At 45.6% G+C, this 27,405-nt stretch overlaps 1 protein-coding gene across 1 annotated transcript in view; it reads left to right on the top strand.

Annotated features, from left to right (window-relative positions):
- TTLL11 (tubulin tyrosine ligase like 11) overlaps positions 1-27,405 on the top strand; it is a 269,041-nt gene that overhangs the window by 32,268 nt on the left and 209,368 nt on the right. Inside the window, exon 2 of the mRNA XM_027556177.1 lies at positions 22,347-22,443. Coding sequence (XP_027411978.1) covers positions 22,347-22,443 — 97 coding nt within the window. The remainder of the gene's footprint in view (positions 1-22,346; positions 22,444-27,405) is intronic.

Here is a 27,405-nt window from a genome sequence, read left to right as displayed (position 1 = left end):
TGTTTAAACTGGTACCAGAGTGCTTAAAAACCTGTGCTCTGCTGAAGCCGACTGAAAGCCACAAGTAGGCTGGCTTTGTCTTAATAGACCTTGTCGCTTGATCGGGGTGACATGCACTTAATGCAATTGCCTAATTATCTGGTCATCAGAGAAATAGCAGCTGTCATTGCCAACTGAGCTGGGCCATCAATCAGTTTGTTCTGAGTTCATTAAGTAAATTAAAAGGTATGGCTTAAATACTTAGAGGAATAACAACTTTCATCTCTAGGAGCTAGTGAAAGCAGGACTTTTTGTCACAGATATTGGCCATGTTGAGCTGTGAAAAATGAGATTTGGAAGTTGACAATACAACTCAACATTCAAAAACAAAGAAGATAACCAAAATTTGATACAAGATCCTCAGATATACTCCTACCCATCACATTTGGATTGTAATTGTTGATAATGCCTTTTTTAAAAAATTGATTGACTTTTGGCTGTGCTGGGACTCTGTTGCTCTGCACAGGCTTTCTCTCGCTGTGGCGAGTGGGGGCTACTCTCTAGCTGCTGTGTGTGGGCTTCTCACTGCAGTGGCTTCTCTTGTTACAGAGCACAGGCTCTGGGGTGCGTGGGCCTCAGGAGTTGTGGTGTAGGGGCCTAGCTGTCCCTCGGCATGTGGAATCTTCCTGGACCAGGGATCGAACCCGTGTCCCCTGCACTGACAGGCAGATTCTTAACCCTGGACCACTAGGAAAGTCCTGGTAATTCCTTTTAAAATTCTAATCAGTAAGGTAGACTCTAGCTGTGAGCTGGCGCCTCATTCTTGAACTGGCCACTTTGAGGGTGTGCATTCCCTCCACTGTTCACTTGCCAAGATGGATACGTCAGTTAGTATCAAGCCCTGGGCTGGAGAAATGAATGACCAAAGTCTGCCTGCACCTGCTATAGGCTGAGCAGTTTCACATCAAAATTTGTTCTGAGGCTTATAGATTCTGGTTCCATTCAATTTCCCTTCCGTTGCAGGACTCCACAGTCATACTTTATTCCTCCACGCTCAACTTCATGCCATCTGTTCCTCCAGCATCTGTTATGTGCACTGGGCTAGGCACCCAGAATTCAGAGAAAATTAAGTTGTTTTTCCCGACCTGGAGAGACTCCTAACCATGCTCTGCTTTTGCACACAGGGCTCCTTTTCCAGCCTAGACTATGTTCCTGGTTTCTGGGCTTGACAAATTCCAGCTCATCTTTCAATAACTCACACCTTGCTTCGTGCTCCTATAGCCCTTTAACCCAAATGGGGAAACAGGCATCTGCTGGAGTGTTTGCCCCTTCGCATTGTGATGTATTTACAAGTACCCATCCCAAGGACAGAGACTGTGCCTCATTCTTCTCAGAATTCCCAATGCTTGACATTGAGTTGATGCATAAATTGCACTGATGCTTGAATGAAAGACTAGATTAATAAAAGAGGATAACTAGTCTTATGAAAGGTGTGTGGGAGAGGAGAAGTAGGGATGGAGCCAGAGAATAAACGTGCTTTTCTAATATCTCTTTTGCCAGTAGGGGGAGAGATGTGCTTATAAATAAATATCCCATCATGTAAGCCTTTAGGATCTGTGGTTCTGAAAGGTCAAAGACAGGCTTTCTGGGTGACCTCTCAAATTTATAAGGAAGTGTTTTACTTCATGTAAGAGTGGGTATGATCTTGATTAACTAGAATCATGTGACCATACGGCAGTTTATTTTCTATTTTTCCCTTGAATACTTTGTCATTCTCTCTTCCTTTTTCAGGGAGTGAGGGGAGGAGGGGTTGAGGGCAGTGGCAATTATTTATTCACAGATTCAAACCTATAGGCAACAGAATTCTGCCCTCTTTGAACACCTTTTCATGAAATATCAGAGTTGGAGAGTCTAGTTATTTGCTCCTGGTACCCCCTGTGGAGGGCTGCTAGGAGGAGTCCCCTTCCCTCTCTGCTTCTTGCCCTTTGCTTTTCTTCCTCAGCAGCCACTCCAAAAACGCACTCAGTCTCTCTCCAGTATTGTCTTCTCTAACTCACAAGTTTGCATCTCTTGCTTTGACTTCGCTCCACTCCCGCTCCTGTATTTCTAATCCCTTGTAGGATAGTTCCAGTGAGGTGTCCCGTCATCCCCTCAAGCTCGCTAACTCTAGAAGTTAGCTGTCTCTCTCCCAGGTGTTCTCCCACTTCCACTCACTCTATTTAATCACTGCCCTATTAGACATTGAAACCAGGAGGTGAGGATTAGGACGGGCACGGGTGCCCAGGTGGCAGGCGCTGTGAATCGGAGGACATTGGCAGAGGCAGTTCAGCACTCTGGAGAGCTCCCAGTGGGGCCAGCTGCCAGACTCTGGTCCCTCCCCTGCACCTTCCCTGCACACATCCGCCTCATATATACTTCCTAGTCATTGGAGTCCTATGCTTGTTAGAGGAACCTTATTCATTTCTTCCAGGCTTAATTCTCTGGGGACTGATGACTTAACGGGGCTGGGTCCTATCTTTGCTCTATCGCTAACTGGATGCCCTATCCAAGACTGAGTTGTCTAATTGCTCTGAGCCTCAGTTTCCTCTTCTATAAAGTAGAATGGCAGTGTAGCTACCTACTTCAAAGTGCTGTTGTGAGGGTGAATTGAGACAGCACATGTAAAGTACACAGCACATAATATAAACTCAGGGAATAGAAGCTACAATGTTTATTATTATAGAAATTATTGGAAACATTGTGTTCTTTTTAGTAAGGTGTAATGGTATGATTTGAGGTTCCCATGGCAGTGGCATGTCTATGAGAATTGATGGACTGGTTTTGTGGGTCAGGAGGAGCAGATGAGTTTAGTGGGGCAAGTCCTCTGGGAAACTTCTTCTTTGTCCCTTGGGTACCTTATTAAGACAGCACTGGAACTTTAGGGTTGGCCCAAGTCATAGTCCGTTATTGGAAAAGAAGAGCAGGCTCTTACAGATTTACATAATAGGTAATACCCTGCTTGTGCCAGGTGGGGAAACAGGCTCAAGAGATCCAATGACGCCCAAGCGGCCACAGACAGGATCTCCCAGGCTGTCGGTTGCTCTTCACCAGGTCTTTGCATATCCTGTTGCTTCCCCCCATGGAGACTCCTTTTCCCTGTCTAGTCTTCTTGCCAGCTTCTCTCTTTCTCACCAAGAGTCAGGTCTCTGAACCTCAGTCACCTCTTCTGTGAAATGGGGCTGCACTGCTGTTCACCAGGTTGTGTGGAGACGGAGAGTGACAGTGTGAGGAAAGAGCTTGGCTCTGACACAGGTACTGAGTAAGATGTGGCCGCAGGCATTACAGCAATCTGTTTATATGTGTGACTCACCTGCTGTACTACTAGCTCCCTGAAGGTAAGGGCTGCATCTTTTACCCTCCTGTTTTCACCTCTCCAGCTCTGTCTCCTGTCATTAACCCTCTGCCCCTATAATATCAGACCTCTCAGCATTCCCTGAACATGCCACCCGCCTCAAAGGCCTGACTTGCTTGTATGTTGAATGAATTGATGTTGCAGCTACACACAGTGCATTTAGACTGAATTTCTGGAGGGCACCGCCATCATGGAAACCATTCAACTGGCCTGGGTAGCGGGTCAACTAGGGACAAGCTGTCAGGAATGACTTCAGGAAAAGTTGTTTGGTATCCCTAGTTGGGGGGACTTCCCCAGTGGCTCAGCAGTAAAGAATATGCCTGCAATACAGGAGATGAAGGTTCAATTCCTGATCCAGGAAGATCCCCTGGAAAAGGAAATGGCAACCCACTCCATTGTTCTTGCCTGGGAAATCCCATGGACAGAGGAGCCTGGCAGGCTACAATCCATGGGGTCACAAATGAGTCAGACACACCTTAGCTATTAATAACAACAATCCCCAATAGGAGGAAAGGCTGATGAAACAGAAACCTGATTCTCTTTGTTTCCGTTCCAGTTAATAAGCACATTTGAAGTTTTGACGTGGGAGAGACTGGGTAATTTGAGGCCTTGTGGTGAATTGAGATCATTTACTCACAGTGAGGGAGGGAGTAGAGAGCAGGGAGATTACTGTTGAGATTTTTGCAAAGCATAATGCAGTTAATTTATAATTTATAATTGATATTAGAGCTCTTTTCCATAGGCTGAGTTATGATGAGATGGAGTGAGAGTCATTAAATGCGTTGTTCTGTTGTTTGTGTCACCCTGATGAATTGGAAAGTGGGGAAAAAAATAGCGCTAAATTGGTATCTAATCTTTTCAGAGCTATTTGCTAAATAAACTGGAATTTTAATTAAAACTGCAAGCCAAGAGGTAAATCACTTTAGAAGTTTGCAAAGTTTTTCTTTTCCCTTTGCCTAATATAATTACCACTAATAAAGCTTCTTTACGGGTGGGAAATCAGACACCAGAATAAATAACCAAAGGAAGTTGCTACAGGGCATGGAAATTACGAAAGGGGCAAGGTTATCTTCCTCGCCCGCTAACATAGGCTTTTTTTTTTTTTCCTGTGGTTAAATTATTTGGTAACCGTTTTGATCTCATTAAAAGCATTAAGATCAGAAGCAGACACAAAGGTGGAAGACAGCACTCGCCGCAGCTCCTCCAGCTTTAATTCATATGAGTCGATTGTAATGAATGGATTTAATAAAAAATACAACATGCTTTGGCAATTAACTCAGCGAACAACGCACCGCACGCTTACCAGAAGTATCGTATTTGCAACAACAAAGAAGTGAACAGGAAAAGAAACTCCATAGATCACAAGAATTGCTCCTTTCCGGCGAAAGGTTGTTAATTACTTACCCTCTCACAATATTTATTGGCTCTATTAGAGGATGAGGAATTACTGTCTTCCTGGGGAATCCACTGGAGCCAGGCGGTGCCTTTGCTACAGGGGAAGTCTCCTTAAAGGGCTGGTTATCCCTGCAGGATCCTCTCCAGTCTCCAGTGGCCAGAATCTCGGAGGGGGTGAGATAGAAAAGTCAGCCCACGTGCACAGAAGACATGGCTCCTTCCAAGTGCAGGGGCTGGGATTTCCCTGGTGGTCTAGCGATTAGGACTTTGCCTTCCAATGCTGGGGCTGTGGGTTCACTCCCCCTTCAGGGAACTAAGATCCCGCATGCCTCACGGTCAAAAAACCAAAACATAAAACAGAAACAGTATTGTAATAAATTCAATAAAGACTTTAAAAATGTTCACATCAAAAAAACAAAGTGAAGGGGGCTGTCAGAGCAGTTCTTTCTCTTGAACTACTGAGGGTCTTTCCCCTTCCTCCTCTTCTCCCCCTCCCTCCTGTGCCTTCCCCGTGTACCTACTCCCAGCATATCCTTCTTTTCTTTGCCAGGTCATTTCCCCCCTCTGCCCGCCCGCCCCCCACCCCCCCCATCACTCCAGCCCCTTTCTCCCAGCCTTGGCTCCTTCTTGGGTCTGGCTGCCTCCAGTCCCTCTCTGCCTTGTCTCTGTTTAGATTCTAGCGGGGTCCACACAGCCTTGCTTGATTAAGCACGTCCCTGGTTCTCTTCCACCTGAAGAATCAAGTTCAAGCTCCTCCGCCTGTTCTGTGAGCCCCTCACCATCCATTGGACCATGTGGATCCCTGTAGCTTAGTCTCTCTACTGACCCTGGGCTGTGGGCACCCCTTGCTCTTCCAGGTGCCCTGCCTGGCCCACACTCTCCCCTCAGCCAATTTCTTTCTCTTCATCTCTGCCTGGCAGACACCTGCTTCACGTCCAGCTCAAATGACCCCTCCTTGGTTTAAACTTCCCTCACCTGGAGCTGGAGCAGTGGCTCTCCTGGGCTCGGACATAGCATGTTGTTACACAGAACCCGTTCATCTGTTAAGGATCTGCCTCTACCCCCAGGCTGGCTCCCCACATCCCTGGAGCTATGTCTGATTCACTGTTGTTTTTCAAGAAGTGTATTTATGCAGGGCCAGCCTCTGCTTTCTCTATCATCAGGGGAAAAAATCTGGAACCCTCCCTCTCTGCCCTTCTCGCCGAGGAACTTCATTAGGTGAAGAACAATCTAAGAGGTCTGCTCTCAATATTCTAAATTGGACTAATTTAGCTCCTACTGTGTGCCAGGCTGTTCATAAACATCCTTTCACTTGTGGGGTTGTGTTTCATCTTTCCAGCACCTTCTGAGAGAGGGCGGGCTTGCTAGGCCTCTTTTTTCAGATGATGAAAAAAGGCCCTTGGTAGTTGCCAGGCCTATGATTTGAATCCAGGTTCCTGAATTCGAGTCAAGCGGCTTTTGTGCATGTGCATAGAGCTAGACGCACACACAGGAAGACCTGCACGGCTGTCCCTGCCCTGAGCTAACTTCTGTACATTCAACCTTGGGCTCGTCCTGGAGAACACCCTCGTCCCCCGGCTCCTTGGGTGATATCTTACCAGTCAATAGGTATGACAAAGGGTGATGAGAGAGAATGGAAGAAAAGAAAGAAACTAGCTTTTTCTTCAAACACGTGTGTGTGCACCAGGCATTGTGTGCCAGTGTGTGTGTGCTCAGTCACTCATACGTGTCTGACTCTTTGCGACCCTATGGACCGTGGCCTGCTAGGCTCTTCTGTCCATGGGATTCTCTAGGTAAGAATACTGGAGTGGATTGCCATTTATTCCTCCACGGGATCTTTCCGACCCAGGTATCTGACACACATCTCCTGCACTGCAGGCGGATTCTTTACTACTGAGCCACCTGGGAAGCCCCATTGTGTGTGAGGCACAGTGCTAAACACATTATTAATCCATCTAATAACCCAATCATGTTGCCATGATTGTTCCCACTGAGGAAACACGCTTGGAATTGCCCCACCTGCAGATTTTCCCTGAAGCCCCATCCCAGGATGCTGCCTTAAGGAAGCTCGCAGGTCCCTCGCCAGCATGGGGAGGCCTTTTCTCATGAACCACGTTTTCCACTGGCAAGAGGAAGCCTGGAACTGATTTCGGCGAGGCAGCAGTGAGCGGTGACGTGCAGCAAGATCTTAATTCCCTGACCAGGAATTGAACCTGGGTAGCCTGGATGAAAACCAGGAATCCTAGCCACCAGACGGGCAAGGGCTAGAGGCTAGAAGCTAATTTTCCCTGGGTCTTTGCCCCCAGTGAAAAATGTATTTATCACAGAGGCAGAAACTGTAAACGCAGGTACAAAGTTTATTATTAGAGACAGAGCACAACAACAAGTGGGAGAGCACAGCCAGAAACTGTTTAGTTGAGACAGAAGCAAGGCAGAGATGCACACCCGGAGAGAAAGGGTGTGGGCATCCCCCAGCCCGGAGAGGAGCACAGCAAAGCGGTGGTTAAGTCATTTATATAAGTCAGTTCCTCCGGGTCTTTTGTCTTCCTTCAGGCCAATTATCTGGTTTCTTTTTCCACACCTGACCTACTCTGGGACCCTCCCCTGAGGTGCACACACACCCCTCAGCCATGATGGATCTCCAAGGAAAGGCTTCTGGGAGGAGCAAGACTCGTTATAGCCTGGAGTTATCCCCTAACTTTTGACTCCAAGGAGCCCTTGTGCACATGTGTAGTGTCTCCTTTATCCTTTACTCAGGGTTTTTCCTCTTTTGTTCTTGATTATTCCCTTGAGATGTTTACAGGATATGAAAACTGACTATTTTCCCTGTTTCTGTTGTTACTTCCATTTCTGAGAGCAAACAGGGGGCTGGTTGTAAATTACTCAACTGGAGCCCACCTATCTCTCACCTCAGGAAGTGCAAAGAGGAGGCCGGCCAATGGTACATGTCCAATCTGGAGCCCGTCTAGCTCCTACCTCAGAACTTCCTGGTGGCCCCTCAGTGGGTGGCCCCTTAGCTGGGTCTCTTGTCATCCGTCTGGGAGGAGAGTGATGCTGTTAGCTGGGATTCCAGCAGTAGAAGAGAAGGGTGAACCAGCCTTCTTCTCCCAGGCTCAAGAGGGGCTCCCCTTCTTTGGATTCACTCACACTTGGCAGATAGAACCGTGTTCCATCTGGGCACACCCTTCAGAATTTGGTGGATTTCCGCCAGAGTTTTCTCTGTCGGCTTGCTCTCTCCGTTGAAGAAAAGAGTGCTGGATTTTCAGTCCATCCTTCAAGGGCAATTGCTTGGTCCTTTCCTTGTCTTTGGGGCTTCCCTGATAACACAGTTGGTAAAATATCTGCCTGGAATGCAGGAGACCCTGGTTCAATTCCCGAGTCGGGAAGGTCCCCTGGAGAAGGGATAGACTACCCACTCCTGTATTCTTGGGCTTCCCTGGTGGCTCAGCTGGTAAAGAATCCACCTGCAATGCATCCGCCTGCAATGCAGGACACCTGGGTTTGATCCCTGGTTTGGGAAGATCGCCTGGAGAAGGGAATGGCCACCCACTTCAGTATTCTGGCCTGGAGAATTCCATGGACAATAATAGTCCATGGGGTCAGACACAACTGAGCGACTCACTTCACTTCACGTCCTTGTCTTTGATTCTTTGAGACCCCATGGTCTGTAGCCTGGAAGGCTCCTCTGTCCGTGGAATTCTCCAGGCAAGAATACTGCAGTGGGTTGCTATTCCCTTCTCCAGGGGATCTTCCCAACCCAGGTCTCCTGCAATGCAGGCAGACTCTTTATCTGCTGAGCCACCAGAGAAGCCCTCACTTTCGCTTTCCTTATCTTAAGTGGCCTCCTGTGGACTCTTCTGTGCTCCATTCTTCCGTGAAGTGTCAGCCACAACTCCTTTACTAATACATGTGTGTGCTTGTTTGTTTGTTTGGGCTGTGCCAGGCAGTTGGCAGGATCTTAGTTCCCCAACCAGGAGTTCAGCCCAGGCCCATGCCAAGTGAAAGCACTGAGCCCTACCACTGGATCTCCAGGGAATCCCCCTAATTTGTTTTTCATAGTTAATCCATCTATCGAACCATCCAACTTAGTGGAGTGAAAAGAGCACAATCCTTGGAAATAGATCCAACATGGCTGTAAATTCTGGGATTGAATTTTTTTTTAATTAGCAATGGGATTGTATTTTTTCATGTCAAAATGGAGGCATATATGTAAGATGCCTGGCATATAACTAAGCGTTCAATAAATAGCATTATATTCATTTTAAGGATATATGAGTCTTAAATTACTTCACCCTCAGAATGCTTTCTTTCTCTCGGACCCTGTTCTAGAACTGGCATGGTATATCCATCGTCTACCGCTGTGTAACCAGTTTCCCCTCAGTTCAGCAGCTTACCACAGCAGCTTCTGAGGGTTAAGGATCCTAGCGCAACTCAGCTGGGGGTTCTGGCTCAGAGCCTCTCGGGAAGCTGTGGTCAAGCTGTCGGCCAGGACCACAGTCTCTGAAGACTTGACTGAGGTGGAAAGATCCACTTTCAAGCTCACTCTCGTGGCCGTTGGCAGGGGGCTTGGACTTCTTACCTCTCCCTGGGCTTTCTCAAAGTGAGCGATAACGAGAGAGAGAAGGATAGGAGAGAGAGGAAGAGAGAGGGAGACAGGGCAGAGAGGGAGAGAGAGGAGGGCGCAGTCTTTATATAGAGACGCCCTTCAGAAGGTTCGTTCCCTTACTTCCTCTGTCTCTACTGGTCTCACCGATCAAGCCTGTGACAGTGTGAGAGGAGACGACACAGGGTATGAATTCCAGGAGGCAGGGATCCGTGGAGACCATCTAGAGGCTGCCTCCCACTGATGGGTAGGTGGGGGAGACAGCAGAAAGAAGAAAAATCTCTATCCTGAAGCCTCCTGTCTCATGGGGAAGAAGTCATGTAGACACGAACACCCTGCAAGGCAGCGGCTGCACCGCAGGCATCCACGGAGCACAGACAAATCTATCAGCCCTGCCTGAGGGCGTCGTGGAAGGTTTCCCAAGTGCGAGTCCACCGTAGTGTTGGTGTTCTTATCCAAGAGCTGTCCTAATGATGCTTGATATTTGGTGGGCCTCTCTTTTAATTGAACTTGCTCATTGGGGTGATTTCCTTGGACATTAAAAATAATAACTATCCCATATAACAGCAATTGCCTGTTTACAGAGTGCTTTCCCGTGCATTACCTCAGTCTACATAATAGCCCTGGAAGGTAGACAGGTTTTATTGCAGCCATTTTCCTCCATTGTAGATGAGCTGCTGAGGCTTAGAGGGGCAAGGTCAGTGTGTCAAGGTCTCTGGAAGGGTTGTGGTGGGTCAGGACTTGAGCCAGGGTCTTCCTAGTCCGAGCGTGTTGCTCTGGCTGCTATACCTTCCTTGTATCACCCTTCTCCAAATGCTTGGGGCCCCTCTTTTTTTTAAGATTTTTTTTTTTTGATGTGGACCATTTTTAAAGACTTTATTGAATTTGTTGCAATATTTATGTCTTTTTTTTTGGCCCCAAGCCATGTGGGATCTTAGCTCTCTGACCAAGGATTGAACCTGCACCCCCTGTATTGGAAGGTGAAGTCTTAACCGCTGAACTGCCAGGGAAGTCCCAGGATCCCTCATTTTAAAGCAGCAGTTTGGGTCATTTCCCTCGAAGATGCTTTTTACACATATGCTTGCCCATATCAAAGCTTATTTGCTACTTTTATGTCCAGTCCCTTGAAAGGTTTTCTGTTCATGAAGAGGCTTTATGGAGAAAATCATTCACAAAGTATAGAAACATGAATTGTGCTTTCATCAGCAGTTACTGTGAAATTTTAATTTTACAGAATCCCTCGGGGGGCTTGAACTTCCTCTCTGGGCCATTAGAAGATTGACCGGAACATCAGTCCCTCAAATGCAAATATGCTCAAAGGACATAACGATTTCAGTTCTTGTTAGAACCCAGCTATTTTGCAAGCATTTTTTTTTAAAGCCCTTCTGGGCAAGAGGGAAGAGAATTTGGGTCCACACAGGCATGTGCACTGAGGGAGGAACTTCCCTTATGGCAAAGATGGTAGCGTGTGGGCTGAGACTAGGTTAGTTACTATAGTCCACCACTGACAAGTTACCACCGCAGCGATCAGCTCAAGACCAGTTGTGTGCAGTGGTTAAGAGCCTGGGCCTTGCGATCAGGCAGGACTGGATTTGCTCTTGACTCTGCCTCTAGTTGGAGAAGGAAATGGCAACCCACTAGAGTACTCTTATCTGGGAAATCCTATGGACAGAGGAGCCTGGCAGGCTATGCTCCATAGGGGTCACAAAAGAATCAGACATGACTGAGAGATTAAACAACCACAACAGCAACTGGTCCTACTAGCTGTGTGTCCTTGGGAGAGTTATTTAATCTCTCCAAGCTTTGGTTTCTTCATCTGTAAATAGGATTTATAGGAGCCCCTTTCTCAAGAGGTTGTTGTGAGGATTAAATGAGGTGATGTATGTAAAGACTCTTAACATAGACTTGGAAATAAGCCTCACATAACAGCTCTCTTTCATGATGATGGTGATGACAATGTCTTTGAGTAGCTGCTATTCACAAATCCTTTTATTCATGTGTTCATTCATGAAACGAGCTGCAGATGTTGCTAACAATGGTGTCTATGAACACATAGGGGTTTCATGGAGTCTTTAAATTCTCCTAAAATTACATGGAAAATTTTGTGCCTGTTCTAAAGAGAATCTCAAAGTGCTCCTTGACCCCACAAAGGTTAAAAATAGTCTCAGGCTTGATCCAGTGGTTAAGACTCTGAGCTTCCAACGCAGGGGGCGCAGGTTTGATCCCTGGTAGGGGAGCTAAGATCCCACAAGCTTTGTGGGGTGGCCAAAAAAAAGAAAAAGAGAGAGATACACCAGATTAGAAAGGTGCTTTCATCTGCAAAGAGTCCACAGAGTATGAAGGCAGACAGACTTAACAGGCAAGCTGCTGCTGAATGACCTGTGAAGGGTGTAAGTGCTGGAGGCCACACAGAGGGGAGAGCAGGTAAGACAGCTTCTTGGAGGGTCAAGCTGAGTCAGAAGATCCCAAGCGGAAGGAATAGCATGCAGAAACTCAGGCTGCAAAACAGAGAAGTGCAGTATGTTGCTGTTCAGTTGCTAAGTTGTGTGCGGCTTTGCGACCCCATGGATTGCAGCATGCCAGGATTTCGTCCTTCACCATCTGTCTCCTGGAGTTTGCTCAAATTCATGTCCACTGAATCAGTGATGCTATCTAACCATCTCATCCTCTGTCGCCCCTTCTCCTTTTGCCTGCAATCTTTCTCAGCATCAGGGTCTTTTCCAGTGAGTCAGGTGGCCAAAGTATTGGAGCTTCAGCTTCAGCATCAGTCTTTCCAATGAATTTTCAGGGTTGATTTCCTTTAGGATTGACTGGTTTGATCTCTTTGCTGACCAAGGGCCTCTCAAGTCTTCTCCAGAACCACAGTTTGAAAGCATCAATTCTTCGGGGCTCAGCCTTCTTTATGGTACAACTCTTACATCCGTATAGGACTACCGTGAGAATCCCATGACCAGCATAAAAAGGAAAAAGTGCTACATACTTAAAGTCAAAGTAGGCTGGCAGTAACAGTGCAAGTGCCCAAGGAGTATGTGGCCCAACTTGAGGCAAGCAAATTGGCAGAGGAGAGTTTTGGAAGCGTCTTTGAGTCCAGGCTTGGAGCTTAGGCATGGGAAGAGTTGTAAGCGAAGGAGTGACGTGGTCAGAGCTTTGAAAAAAAAAAAAAAAATTCCTCTGTGTATCAGGTAGACCAGAAGAGGAGGCCTTGGTGGGAGTGGGGAGGAGGAAGGTTGGGGAGGAGGCCAGTGTAGCCCTCATCCTGGTGTGAAAGGAGGCCCTGAAGTAAGGCAGTGGGGATTAAAGAAGGAGAGGCAACTTAAATAAATGAGAAGAGGGACTTCCCTGGTGGTCCAGTGGCTAAGACTCTGTGCTCCCAATGCAGGGGATCTGGGTTCAATCCCTGGTCGGAGAACTAGATTCTGTGTGCTGCAACTGAGACCCATTGCAGCCAAATAAATAAATAAATATTTTAAAAAGATAAATAAGGAGATAAATCTGAAGACTTGCTGAGCAGTGGGATTTGGGGGAGGAAGAGGGTGTCTGGAGGGTTTTCAGGATTATGCTTTTCTTTTCTGTGGGCCGAGGGTCCACTGAACGCCTGGTTAGATATCACTGGAGACCTGAGACAGTATGTCCCATTGTTCTGGTCCCAGAAATTCACAGTGTTATGTGGGGGTCAGGGTTACACATGAAATACTTAACAGGGCAGACCAGTTATAAGCATCAGTTCAGTTCAATTCAGTCGCTCAGTCATGTCCAACTCTTTGGGACCCCATGGACCGCAGCACGCCAGGCCTCCCTGTCCATCACCAACTCCCCAGAGCTTGCTCAGACTCATGTCCATCGAGTCGGTGATGCCATCCAACCATCTGTCATCCCCTTCTCCTCCTGCCTTCAATCTTTCCCAGCATCAGGGTCTTTTCAAATGAGTCAGCTCTTCGCATCAGGTGGCCAAAGTATTGGAGCTTCAGCTTCAACATCAGTCCTTCTAATGTAAGCATGGTGGCTGCTGAATCGATCAGCGTGGAGATCATTGCGGGCTGATGTGGCTCTGAGGCTCTCCACATTATCATGTTCTAGTTCCCATCTTGGTTGACCTCCCGGCCACATTCACACTATCCCCCTTGGCTGTTTAGGCCTCATGCTCTCGCTCTCTCTCTCAGTCCCTCTTACTCATTCTGCTCAGCATGTTCATCCTCCTCCCCCAAGACCTCCCTCCTGCTCCACTGCGCCCCGGGGTCCAGGCCCATGTGGGTGGCCTCTGCCCCAGTCTTCAGCCTGGCCTCTCACACCTTTCCTCTCGCCCTCTGTGATCCAGCCTCGCTGACCTTCCTACAGGCTTCCCAGTGTGCCCTGGTCAGTCCTGCCCTAGGCTTTCACATGCTTCTCCTCTCTGCCTGGAGCACTCTTCCTCCCCATCTTTTATCCGATCTTCCTCCCAACCTCAGCTCTAATAGCCCTGTCTCAGGAATAGGATGACCATTTAATTTGTTGCTGAAACTGGGATATATCTGAAAGCAAAAAGAGGTGCTATTTATGATGACACTGCGTCAGCCAGGCATTGGCTGGTGGACGTGGGGCCTCCTGACTCAGGGTACACTTCTCCAACTCCCTGGATCTGCTCAGTCCCGTGTGCTCTCTTGCTCTCCAGGGCTCATCTCACAGCCTTTACCATGGTTTGTAGCGATACACCAACGTGACTTTGATTCAACCCTTCCACTGCAGTACTCTTGCCTGGAGAATCCCACGGACAGAGGAGCCTGGCAGGCTGCAGTCCATGGGGTCGAAAAGAGTTGGACACGACTGAGCGACTAACAAATCCTGAAAGATGATGCTGTGAAAGTGCTGCATTCAATATGCCAGCAAATTTGGAAAACTCAGCAGTGGCCACAGGACTAGAAAAGATCAGTTTTCATTCCAATCCCAAAGAAAGGCAATGCCAAAAAATGCTCAAACTACCACACAATTGCACTCATCTCACACGCTAGTAAAGTAATGCTCAAAATTCTCCAAGCCAGGCTTCAGCAATATGTGAACCATGAACTTCCTGATGTTCAAGCTGGTTTTAGAAAAGGCAGAGGAACCAGAGATCAAATTGCCAACATCCGCTGGATCATAGAAAAAGCAAGAGAGTTCCAGAAAAGCATCTATTTCTGCTTTATTGACTATGCCAAAGCCTTTGACTGTGTGGATCACAATAAACTGTGGAAAATTCTTCAAGAGATGGGAATACCAGACCACTTGATCTGCCTCTTGAGAAATTTGTATGCAGGTCAGGAAGCAACAGTTAGAACTGGACATGGAACAACAGACTGGTTCCAAATAGGAAAAGGAGTTCATCAAGGCTGTATATTGTCACCCTGTTTATTTAACTGCTATACATCAAGAGAAATGCTGGACTGGAAGAAACACAAGCTGGAATCAAGATTGCTGGGAGAAATATCAATAACCTCAGATATGCAGATGACACCGCCCTTATGGCAGAAAGTGAAGAGGTACTCAAAAGCCTCTTGATGAAAGTGAAAGTGGAGAGTGAAAAAGTTGGCTTAAAGCTCAACATTCAGAAAACGAAGATCATGGCATCCGGTCCCACCACTTCATGGGAAATAGATGGGGAAACAGTGGAAACAGTGTCAGACTTTATTTTTCTGGACTCCAAAATCACTGCAGATGGTGACATCAGCCATGAAATTAAAAGACGCTTACTCCTTGGAAGGAAAGTTACAACCAACCTAGATAGCATATTGAAAAGCAGAGACATTACTTTGCCAACAAAGGTTCGTCTAGTCAAGGCTATGGTTTCTCCTGTGGTCATGTATGGATGTGAGAGTTGGACTGTGAAGAAGGCTGAGTGCCGAAGAATTGATGCTTTTGAACTGTGGTGTTGGAGAAGACTCTTGAGAGTCCCTTGGACTGCAAGGAGATCCAACCAGTCCATTCTGAAGGAGATCAGCCCTGGGTTTTCTTTGGAAGGAATGATGCTAAAGCTGAAACTCCAGTACTTTGGCCACCTCATGCAAAGAGTTGATTCATTGGAAAAGACCCTGATGCTTGGAGGGATTGGGGGCAGGAGGAGAAGGGGACGGCAGAGGATGAGATGGCTGGATGGCATCGCTGACTCGATGGACGTGAGTCTCAGTGAACTCCGGGAGTTGGTGTTGGACAGGGAGGCCTGGCGTGCTGCAATTCATGGGGTCACAAAGAGTCAGACATGACTGAGCGACTGATCTGATCTGATCTGAACAACTAACTTTCAAAACCACTTTATCCTCATGGGCTGTGTGCCCCAGGAAGGCAGACATGTTCCCTTGTGTCTTCGGCATCTGAGACACTTTGTGCCACTAAGTAGGTGCTTAACACTTAATGGGTAAAACAATTAATGATGAACTCAGATTTGTATTGTTCTGTGGTGCCTAAAGGTGTTTTCGTTTCCATTATCTTGTTCGGTCCCTGTCAGTACCTGACAGTTTTCTCTTCTGGGTCTCCCAAGGACACAGAACAGAGGTCCTGATTGCTTAAGCTCTTATAGTTGGTAAGTGAACAGAGACAAGTCTAGGATTCTCAGGCTTTCTGACCCCTCAAATCCAGTGCTTTTTCCAAAAGGGTTTGAAGAAGAGAAAAGGGAAGATAATTCCCAGGTAACCTGGAGGATGGTGATGAACTTGAGAAAAATGGGGAGTGGGGAGTCTGAGAAGCACTTGTCAGTTTTCAGTTGCCTGTGACAATCCATGCAGTGTTCCAGGCTCCAGAGAGTCCTAGTAGAGCTATGAATGGCCCCTTAGCCTGGGGGGGAGGTGGTGATGGGGCATAAGCAGACAGTTTTGTTGTCATTTTATTGTAAAATATAACATAAAACTGACCATCCTAAGCATCTTTAAGTTTACAGTACAGTGGTGTTAAATACATTCACAGAGTTGTTCATTCATCACTACCAACCATCTCCAGGACCCTTTTCATCTTCCCCAGTTGAAACTCTGTACACACTGAGCAATAACTCCCCATTTTCCCCTCCCCCCAGCTCATGGAATGGGCTTCCCTGGTGGCTCAGTGATAAAGAATCTGCCTGCAGTGCAGGAGACTCAGGTTCAATCTCTGGGTCAGTTAGATCCCCTGGAGAAGGAAATGGCATTCCAGTATTCTTGCCAGTATTCTTGCCTGGAGAATCCCATGGACAGAGGAGCCTGGTGGGCTACAATCCATGGGGTTCCCAAAAAGCTGAACATGACTTAGTGACTAAACAGCAACAAAGCTCCTGGAAATGACCATTCTATTTTCTGTGGCTCTGAATTTGACTGCTCTAGCTACCTCACTACCCACTCCAGTGTTCTTGCCTGGAGAATCCCAGGGATGGGGGAGCCTGGTGGGCTGCCATCTATGGGGTTGCACAGAGTCAGACACGACTGAAGTGACTCAGCAGCAGCAGCAGCTACCTCACTATCCTAAAGAAAATCAACCCTGAATATTCATTGGAAGGACTGATGCTGAAGCTGAAGCTCCAATACTTTGGCCACCTGATACGAAGAACCAACTCATTGGAAAAGACCCTGATGCTGGGAAAGATGGAAAGCAGGAGGAGAAGGGGACAACAGAGAATGAGATGGCTGGATGGCATCACTGACTCAGTGGATGTGAGTTTGAGCAAACTCCCGGAGATGGTGAAGGACAGGGAAGCCTGGCATGCTGCAGTCCATGGGGTCACACAGAGCTGGACACGACTGAACTCCTGAACAACAACAAGCTACCTCACAAAAGTGGAGTCAAGCAGTGTTTGTCCGTTTGTGTTTGGCTTGCTTGACAGTGTAATGTCTTCGGGGTTCATCCATGTTGTAGCAAGCGTCAAAACTTCATTCTTTCTTAAGGCTGAGTGATATCACAGCGTGCCTGTATTCCACATAGTGCTTATCCACTGATGGATAGTCAGTGGACACTTGGGCTGTTTCTACTTTCTGATTGTTTGAATAACGTTGCTATCACATTTGCTGTACAGTATCTGTTTGAGTCCCTGATTTCAATCCTTTTTGGATTCAGAAGAGAAATTCAGAAGAGAAATTGCTGAATCATGTGGTAATTTTTGTTTTCCCAGTCATTTTTTACATTCCCACTGTGCAAGGGTTTCAATTCCTCTACATCCTCATCAACACCTATTTCCTTTGTATTATTCTTTTTATAATAGTCTTCCTAATGGGTGTGAAGTGGTTTTGATTTGCATTTTCCTAATAATTAGTGATGTTGAGTATCTTTTCATGTGCTTATTTGCCATCTGTATATCTTCTCTTGAATAGACATAGAGAAATGTCTGTTCAAGTCCTTTGCCCATTTTTTAAATTGGCTTATTTGTGTTGAGTTGTAGGAGTCTTTAAAAATATATTCGAAATATTAATCCCTTATCAGATTTATGATTTTCAAATATTTTCTCCCATTCCATGGGCTGCCCTTTTATTCTGTTGACAGTGTCCTTTGATGCAAAAGTTTCAATTTTGATGAAGTTGAGGCTTCCCTGATGGCTCAGACAGTAAAGAATCTTCCTACAATGCTGGAGACCTGGGTTCAGTCCCTGGGTTGGGAAGATCCCCTGGAGGAGGAAATGGCAACCCACTCCAGTATTCTTGCCTGGAGAATCCCATGGACAGAGGAACCTGGCGGTCTACAGTCCATGGGATCGAGTTGGACATGACTGAGTGACTAACATTTCTTTTCACTTTGTTTATTTTTTCTTTTGTTGCCTATGCTTTTAGTATCATGTCTAAGAAATCATTCCCAAGTCCAATGTCATGAAACTTATCGCCTCTATTATCTTCTATGAGTTTCATTTCTTTTGTTCTTATGATTAGGTCTTTGACCCACTTTGAGTTAATTTTTATCTATGGTGTAAGGTATGGGTCCAACTTCACCTTTTTGTATGTAGATATCCGACCTTCCCAACACCAATTCTTAAAAAGACTCTCCTTCTGCAAATGAATAGACTAGTCAGCTTTTTTGACCATATATGGGAGGGTTTTTTAGGGTTTTTTCCTGGGTTCTCTGTCTTATTCCACTGGTCTATACGCCTGTCTTTATGCTAGTACGACACTGTTTTAAATTTATTTTTATTATTTTTAATTTCGAGATGTTTTAGGTTCACAGCAAAACTGAGCAGAAGGGATGGAGATTTCCCATAAAATCACTGCCCTCACATATACACTATCAAAATCCCACACCAAAGCGATAGGTTTGTTAAAATCAATGAACCTTTGTTGCAGATCATTATCACCTGAAGTCCATAGTTTATATCAGTGTTCACTTTTGGTGATGTACATTCTGTGGCTTTAGACAAAGTTATGGTGGCGTGAATTCACCGTTATGGTATGAGAGAGTGTCGTTTCACTGCCCTAAAAACCTTCTGTGCTTTGCCTATTCGTCCCTCCCAAGACTAGCCCCTGGCAACCACTGATCCTTTTACTGTCTCCGTAGTCGTGCCTTTTCCAGAAAGTCAGATAACTGGAATCATACCGTATGTAGCCTTTTCAGATGGGCTTCTTTTGCTTAATAATATGCATTTAAGGGTCCTCCATGTCTTTTCATGGCTCAATAGCTCATTTCTTTTTAGCACCGAAGAAAAGTCCATTGCCTGGCTGTACCATGGCTTATTTATCCACCCACTCACTGAAGGACATCTTGGTTGTTTCCAGGCCTTAGCAATTACGAATTAAGCTGCTATAAACATTTACATGGAGGGCTTTTTTGTGGACATAAGTTTTTAATTAATTTGAATAATACCGAGGAGCATAATTGCTGGATCATCTGATAAGAGTATGTTTAGGTTTGTAAGAATTTCCAAACTGTCTTCCAAAGTGGCTGTACCATTTTGCATTCCCATCAGCAGTAGATGAGTGTTCCTGTTGCTCCTCACCCCCGTCAACCCTTGGTGGTGTTGTGTTTTGGATTTTGGGCATTTTAAGGTGTGCAGTGGTATCTCATTATTGTTTTATGCACTGTTTTGATTACTATAGCTTTGTTATAAGTTTTGGCATCAGAAAGTGTGATACCTCCAAAATTGTTTTGGCTATTTGGGATTCCTTGATATTTCATGTGAATTTTAAGAAGGATATTTCTATTTCTGCAAAAAAAAAAAGTCACTGGAATTTTGGTTGGGATTTCATTGAATCTGAGGATCATTTTGAGTAGTGTTGACATTTTAATAATATGAAGCCTTCTCATCCTTGAACATGGGATATCTTTCCACTTATCTGTGTCTGCCATTTCTTTTGGCAACATTTTGTAATTTTTAGTGTACAAGTCTTTGTCCCCTTGGTTAATACCTAATTATTTTATTCTTTTTGATGCTGTGGTAAATTGAATTGTTTTCTTAATTTTCTTTTTGGATGTTCATGGTCAGTATATAGAAAAACAACTGATTTTTTTGTGTATTGATTTTGTATCTAGTAACTTTGTTGAGTTCATTTATTGTGTGTGTGTGTGTATGTAATCTTTAGGATTTTCTATATATAAGATCATGTCCTCTGAAAACAGATAATTTTACTTCTTCCTTTCCAATTTGGATGTCTCGTTTCTTTTTCTTGCCTATTGCTCTGGTTAGAACTTCCAATACCATGTTGAATAGAAAGTGGCAAAAGTGAGTCTCCTGGTCTCCTTCCTGATATCAGAAGAAAAGCTTTCAGTTTCACCATTGAGCTTGATGTTAGCTGTTTAAGCGGTTTTTCAAAGGATCTTAAAAAGACATGGGATTATGAGATGCTGGTTTGGTGGTTTAGTTGCTAAGTTGTGTCGGACTCTGGCAACCTCATGGACTGTAGCCTGCCAGGCTCCTCTGTACACGAGATTCTCCAGGCAAGAATACTGGAGTGGTTTGCTATTTTCTTCTCCAGGGTATCTTCCAGACCTAGGGATTGAACCCAGGTCTCCTGCACTGCAGGCAGATTCTTTACCAACTGAGCTACCAGGGAAGCCTGAGAGACAAGATGCTGGGACCTACTTAATTTCATGTTTCTCTGTTTTCTCAGCACTGAGCAAAGTGCCTGGCACATAGGTTATTGAATAAATTGATTTAGAAAGACAGTTTCTCAAATAGAGTTAGGGGCTCTCTGAATGAAAGGTTAACTTAGAAATCATGAAAGTGTCAAGGATTGAAAGGCGATCCTAAGGGTGATAAGGATTCCTGGGTTATCCACTGAGGGTTTCAATTACTTGCAATCAGAAAATCCCTTGCTAAGACCTTAAAGGGTCTTGTGTATTGATCAGGTGTCGATCCCACAGCGTGGGCAGCAAAGCCACTTGGATCCTAGTAAATGTTGCTTGGATAGTATGCTTTATAGAGGAACCTCCTCATAAAGTTATTTTTCCCTCTTCTATATTAGTACTTAACAGCTGGAAGACAATAACATATGTTGTATCTCCTTGTATTTATGACTGCCGAATTAATAACTTCAATCCACTGGATATAAAGAAAATGAGTGAAGTGCTATAAATTATAGATGGAAGTTGTTAATGCTAATAGAGTGTGTAACATATGCCTAAAATGAGTGAAGTGCTATAAATTATAGATGGAAGTTGTTAATGCTAATAGAGTGTGTAACATATGCCTCACTTTGGCACAGTTTTGAGACAATGTGAATGATGTAAAGGGCTTGAGTCTGTTTGCCTTCATTTTAATTTGGAATCATTGGGAAGCTTTGAGTCACTGCCATTTCATTGGTAACGCCATGTTCTTTCATTGGAACTTCACCCTCTTAGCTTGGAGCAGATAAAAATTCTGATTAACTATAGTCTTAGGATGGGAAAATTGGATGCTTTTACTTAATATGCTGATATTTCTCTTCATTTGGACTTCTAACAAGTAGGTTCTAAATATGAACTAACATGTCCTTGCTCTTTTCCCTTAAGGAGAGTCGAGTGATGCATTTAAAAAATACACTGTGTAAATGCAGAGCTTGTTGATAACTGGGAGAGGAAATAAGATGTAGAAAGAGCAGGCCCCTTGGTCTTAGCAAGGGATTTTCTGGTTGCAAGTAATTGAAACCCTCTAGCTTGCGCAAAGGGGATGCATTCCAAGGGTATATGAGACTGCCTCACAGGATCCAAGGACAGAAGGGACAGTGGGGCTCAGAAGGCCTGGGCCCAGGGTCTAGAAGCCCTGGGAACTGAGGTCACTCGGTCTGTGTCGCCAGGGCCACATGGCCTCGTCTCTGCTTTTCTCTTTGCACCTGCTTCTTTCTCCTCTCTTAGTAGACTGGCTGCCTTTGCTTCTCTGTGCACATGGCCAAGCACAGCTGCCCGGCTCTGGCGTTTGATCCCTTTCAGTTCAAGGGCCGGCAGAGGCTGCTGGGCATCTCTGATTTCCATATTCCTGGAAGAGAGAATCTGGTTATCTCATCATGAGTCAGAGGACTATTCCTGGTTTGTTCATTTATTCATTCAAAAAGTCTTTGTTGAATGCCAGGAACAGTTTTAGGCTCCTGGGAATACATCCTGCCCTTGGGGACTGTGTATGTGTGTGTGTGTTGAGAAACAGAGAGAGAGAGACGTTGTGAGAACTTGTTTTAGGGGCACCAGTTTGCACATTGCAGTTTTAAGAGAAAGAGAAGTATGGTTTGGAATTCATATAGACCTGGATTCAGATCCGCCTGTTACCAGCTCTGTGCAGCCTTGGGTGTGTTACCTTACCTCTCTCATCCCCGATTTTCTCATCAGTGAAATGGATATCATCCTTTCTAGAATGTTATGGGGATTCTAATGAATGGGTGCCTATAAAATCACTTGTAGAGTGCCAGCCATGCTGAATCAGAACCCTGCCTCTCAGTGGTCATGACCCTGAGAAAGTTACTTAGCCTGACTGAATTTGTTCTGTAACACAGGAAAGAATGTCAGCAACTTCACAGGCTTGTTACAAGCATCCAGTCACGTGATGTGTGCCAGGGCGTGGGGAATTAGTACAGAAGAGACACTCAGGGCGGTAGTTAATCACATTTCCCCTCTTTCTTCCAGTTCCCATTTGGCCGACGCTTGCCTTGTGACATCTACTGGCACGGAGTTTCATTTCACGACAATGACATATTCTCCGGTCAAGTGAACAAGTTTCCAGGTATCTACTGTTATTGCTGGCATTTAAAAATGTGTCTAGGGCTGAGTCTCAGGGTACACTCTTGGACAAAAATATGCCAGTGTTTTGAGATCAAACTGGAGGGCTCTTAATTGGGAATGGCTGCCACCGTGCTGTGATCTTGGGAGGGAAGATGATCAGGACTTAACCCACCAAGGGCTTAAAGACTGGAAGTTCCAAAGTGTGAAGAGATTGGTTCTTCTGGTCTAATTCCACTGGTGGAAGAACATGACTTTCACTTTGGGGTTTTTGATATAATATGGGTGTGTCATGAAGGGACGATATTTTCAAAATGAAAAAAACTCACCATAGTTTCTGGAACATTTCAATGACTCAGTGAGTGTGGACTCTGAATGCCTCTATGTGTGTGGCTTTCTATAGTAGATCATGAGCTCCTGGGAGGGGCCATGACTCCCGAACCTCTGTAGATTCCTGTGGCTCCTGCAACCCTTCTGGACACACCTGAGGTGCTCTGTAACTGCTTTCTCACTGACTGACTGAAACTCAGAGGCAGCCCCAGTTTTATGCTCATCGCAGGGAACGAGAAAGCCTGACATTAAAGCAATAAAATGAACCATTTCCCCTACAGAGTTAGTCTAACATTAATAAAAGCTTCATGTTGCACTAAAATAAGTAAACAAACCATTTAAATTTCTAATTAATTTGCAGGAGACAGAGGTACTAAAATTCCAGGACTTTGTCCCAGAAATGGGATTCACAGTTGCCATTCCCTTTAAGTGCCATGTCTGGAGGTGCTGTTTTAAAATCAAAATGCAGCATCTCCATCCTGGGAACAGGAGGTCTGGACAGCGTCTGTCTTCATACCCTGAGGGCATTATCTAGTGAGATGATTATCTAGTGAGACTGCATGGGAGACTTGGTGCCAGATAAGTGCCACAGCCAACACTCTAGGAGACCTCCCCATTCCGTTCCCAGCCACCCTATCGTATAACTTTTCCCTTTCCTTTTAGCCTCTACCACCTTCTTCTGCCCTGATTACTATTCATTATTTCCATTGGTTAAGTGGAGAGGAGGGGTTAAGGTGAGTGGGAGTGTGTAAGGAGAAATGAACATTTGGTTAATCAGGGTATGATTTCAGTGAAAGAGGTGCCACTCATTTTCAGAAATTTTTACATAAGACACAAACCATTTAGAATACGATAACAGATAAATTTTTAAAAGAACAGGGACTTGACTGGCAGTCCAGTGATTAAGACTTTGCCTTGTAACGATCCCTGGTTGAGAAGCTAAGATTCTCACATGCCTCACAGCCAAAAAAACCAAAACATAAAAACATAAGTAATACTGTAACAAATTCAATAAAGACTTTAAAAATGGTTCATATTTTAAAAAGAGAGAGAGAGAGAACATCACCCAAATCCCATTCCTCATTGAACGAAACCATGATGTGAATATTTCTATTTATTGTTGTTTAGTTGCTAAATCGTGTCTGACTCTTTTCTATATTTATTTCCTCCCAAACCTTAATCATGTTTGTGTATCATTTTTACATAGTTGCCTGACTATAAGATGTTTGCTCTAGTGTTTCATTTATGCTTATTTTTAAGAGGAGAATCAACTGGTCTTTTTCTTTGGCAGTCCGTGCCATATGGTTAAGAAAATACCTCTTAGAAAACCCAATATCCATACATTATACAGTGGCAAGTTATACTATGTCCACTAGGGGGGGTTTTCAACTAAGCCAACAGACTATCATAGGCCCCTTGGCTCAGATTCACTTGGAAGGACACAGGACAGGAAGCACAGCTTGCCAGCCAGTCAATGTCATGCGTTTCTTTTTAGTTGAGTCTTTACAAGGGTTCCAGAGCTAAGTCTTTGGCTCCTGCAGGGAAAGCTCAGGTGCAAGGAGACACGATCCATATTGGTGGCTGTGGAACGGCCTTGACTCAGAAACCCGGTAGGAGCCAATAGCCCACGCAGCTCCTCCGTAGCATAGCTTCCAACGTCCCCGCCAGGGTCATGCTAAGTTACAAGATTCGTTACACTCAGGAAAGCCCAGAGCTATGGCTCCTGACAAGGTATTTATGTGAGATGCCAGTAAATGATCATTTTAACCATATGCTCTGTTGTCTAGTCACAGAGCTAACTTTCCCCCTTTATCGGTTTCCTGGGGAACAGAGCTAGAAAATTAACTCAAGATCAGATAGGTTCTTGGAGGAGGCAGGTTTTTGTCTGAGGACGAGGAGAACTCTTGCAGCCAGGGTTCTTGCATGGTTTTAATGGGATAGCTATCATTTTCTCTGTCTGGCTGCTCATAAAAGATGACTTTTGGGGGACTTCCCTGGTGGTCCAGTGGAAGAATCCTTCCAATTTGGGGGATAAAAGTTTGATCCCTGGTTGGGGAACTAAGATCCCACATGCCATGGGGTAACTAGGCCTGTGCAGTGTAGAGCCCATGTCGCACAAGAGAGAAGCCCATGAGCTGCGATAAAGAGGCTACCTGCTGCACCCGATGCAGCCAAATAAAATAAATACATAGATAAATATCTTTTTGAGAAAAAAGATGACATTTTAATGCCACTAACAGGGCTTACTGTGATATTGGGGGAGCAAAATTTGGAAGAAAGAAACTCTTTGAATGAGGGCAGAGTTCCCAAGACATGAATCATCAAATGGGCTTCACTGACATTTTGCCCATTTTCTCGTTTCATCTGACGGCTGAGAGCAGGAAGGAAGGAGTCGCTATAGCTTGACATTTGGGATGCAGGTAGAAATACAGGAAAAATTACCTTCAGAGGACTAGTTTCATTAAAGGTGATATAAGAACATTCATTCTAAAGAAGAACGCTCACCCCATCTCATATTCCAAGTGCCAGTGATAGGAACATACAATTATCCTCTTTACTAACACCAGCTGCTGCTGCTGCTAAGTCGCTTCAGTCGTGTCCGACTCTGTGCGACCCCATAGACGGAAGCCAACCAGGCTCCCTCGTCCCTGGGATTCTCCAGGCAAGAACACTTATTAGCTTTAATGACAAAGAAGGCTCTGGAACCTCTAGGCAGCAGACCAGTGCTGCCACACCCTCTGCCCTGTGAAAGACAACATGCTTAGCGACGATTCCAGAACTGTGCTCGGGTTGGTGTCCACGCTTATCTTCCGTCTCTGATACATCCCATTATTCCAAAGCTGCATTTCATATGCATCATGTATTACTTAGAGCAAGTTCCAGAGGATGTGCCAGGCAAGGATAAGCACTGCACATGCTGAATAAGCTGAAAACTTTTGGATAAACATATGGAAGTAATTTATTTTGTTCATGTCGGCATGTTAGATTTTAGCCACTTTTCTATGGGCAATTGTCTTCAAGATATGTTATTATATCTTAACTGATGAATTAAAACTTTCACTAAAAATAATCTGATTTAGATAGGTCTTTACTTTAAGAAAGCCCAGAACTGTCAGTTCTCGACTTTACAAACAACGGGGTTTTGTTTTTTCTTTTGCTGAGTTGCCGGCTCTGGAATATATGACAGCACGTGGCAGGTGGCACTTGAGAGCCCACCATGAGGAGGGGACTTTGTCAGAGGAGGAGGGGGCCCCAGGGAGGGATCTCTGGGGGCGGCTGTCTGCTAATCTCTGGTCTGGGCTAGGGATATAAAGATGAGGAGAAAAGCGCTTAAAGAGAGAAGTTAAATACAAGATAAGCACTATGCCAGAGGAAGCTTGGGGTGCTGTGAGAATAAGGAGCAAGAGCATGTGACCTGACCCAGATTTGCCTGGGGGGAAGGTGGGGCAAGAGATCCTGGAGAAGAGGATTACAAGTGTGAACTGAGCCTCCAGGGCTGGATGGGCCTGACCCCCACGCTAGACAAGGACGCAGAGGTGGTGCAGAGGTGTAGAGTGATTTGCATGTTGCAATGGCACCCCACTCCAGTACTCTTGCCTAGAAAATCCCATGGACAGAGGAGCCTGGTAGGCTGCAGTCCATGGGGTCACTAGGAGTCGGACACGACTGAGCGACTTCACTTTCACTTTTCACTTTCATGCATTGGAGAAGGAAATGGCAACCCACTCCAGTGTTCTTGCCTGGAGAATCCCAGGGACGGGGGAGCCTGGTGGGCTGCCGTCTATGGGGTTGCACAGAGTCAGACATGACTGAAGCGACTTAGCAGCATGCAGTGAAAGGCAAGCGGCCTGTGGTCGTTAGAAAGGGTCGTGTGTGATGGGACAGTGGGGAGGTGAGAGGCAGGGACCAAGGTCACAGGGAGTCACTGAGAAATTTCCAAGCTAGAGAGTGACACGGGCCGGTGTGCAGATGGAAAGATATTCCAGAGGGGATGCACTGGAGGTGGAGGTGGAGGAGTTGGGGCGTAGAGAGGCTGAGAGAGGAAACAGCTAAGAGGCTACTGTATTTTTCAGAATCTGAAAGTATTGTTTGCTGCTTGATGGTTATTATGTGTTTTTGCCAAGAATTATTGTTATAAGCGATACTTGGATTGAGTAGTACTCCCAACATAGCTCACATTATGTTTTGTTTTTAATTTGGGTTAACTAGGTCTGTGTAGACAGGCCAGAGGATCAGACTGTTACACTTCTGTGTAACTCCAGTGGGCTGAGACCCCCCCGCCCCCCGACCTTCCGCCTCTACCGCCCCAGGCTGTGAGACTGCAGTGAGGCAGACAGCAAAACGCAGGCTCAGAAGCAATGGCAGGAGGCAAGCTTTTGGATGAGAAGTTCTAGCCTGAGTGAGGGGTATTTCCCACCGGGTAGGGGAACGGCTACAACAAGGACATCTAAGAACAGACCTTCCTGAGAAGCCCAGGTAGACAGTCAGCCTCAAGAGAACCTGTTAGGACAGCAGGAGCCCAGCCCCTGGGCTCAAGCCACAGGAGGACTCCAGCCCTTGCAGCGGAGGCTTAGGGGCAACATGGGAGGAGGAACATGGGAGACATTGGGCAAAGGCATTGCTGAGGCAGCCACTT

This window comes from Bos indicus x Bos taurus, chromosome 11 (genome assembly GCF_003369695.1).
Source record: "Bos indicus x Bos taurus breed Angus x Brahman F1 hybrid chromosome 11, Bos_hybrid_MaternalHap_v2.0, whole genome shotgun sequence".
NCBI lineage: Eukaryota > Metazoa > Chordata > Mammalia > Artiodactyla > Bovidae > Bos > Bos indicus x Bos taurus.
This window is presented reverse-complemented; position numbering and strand designations above follow the sequence as displayed.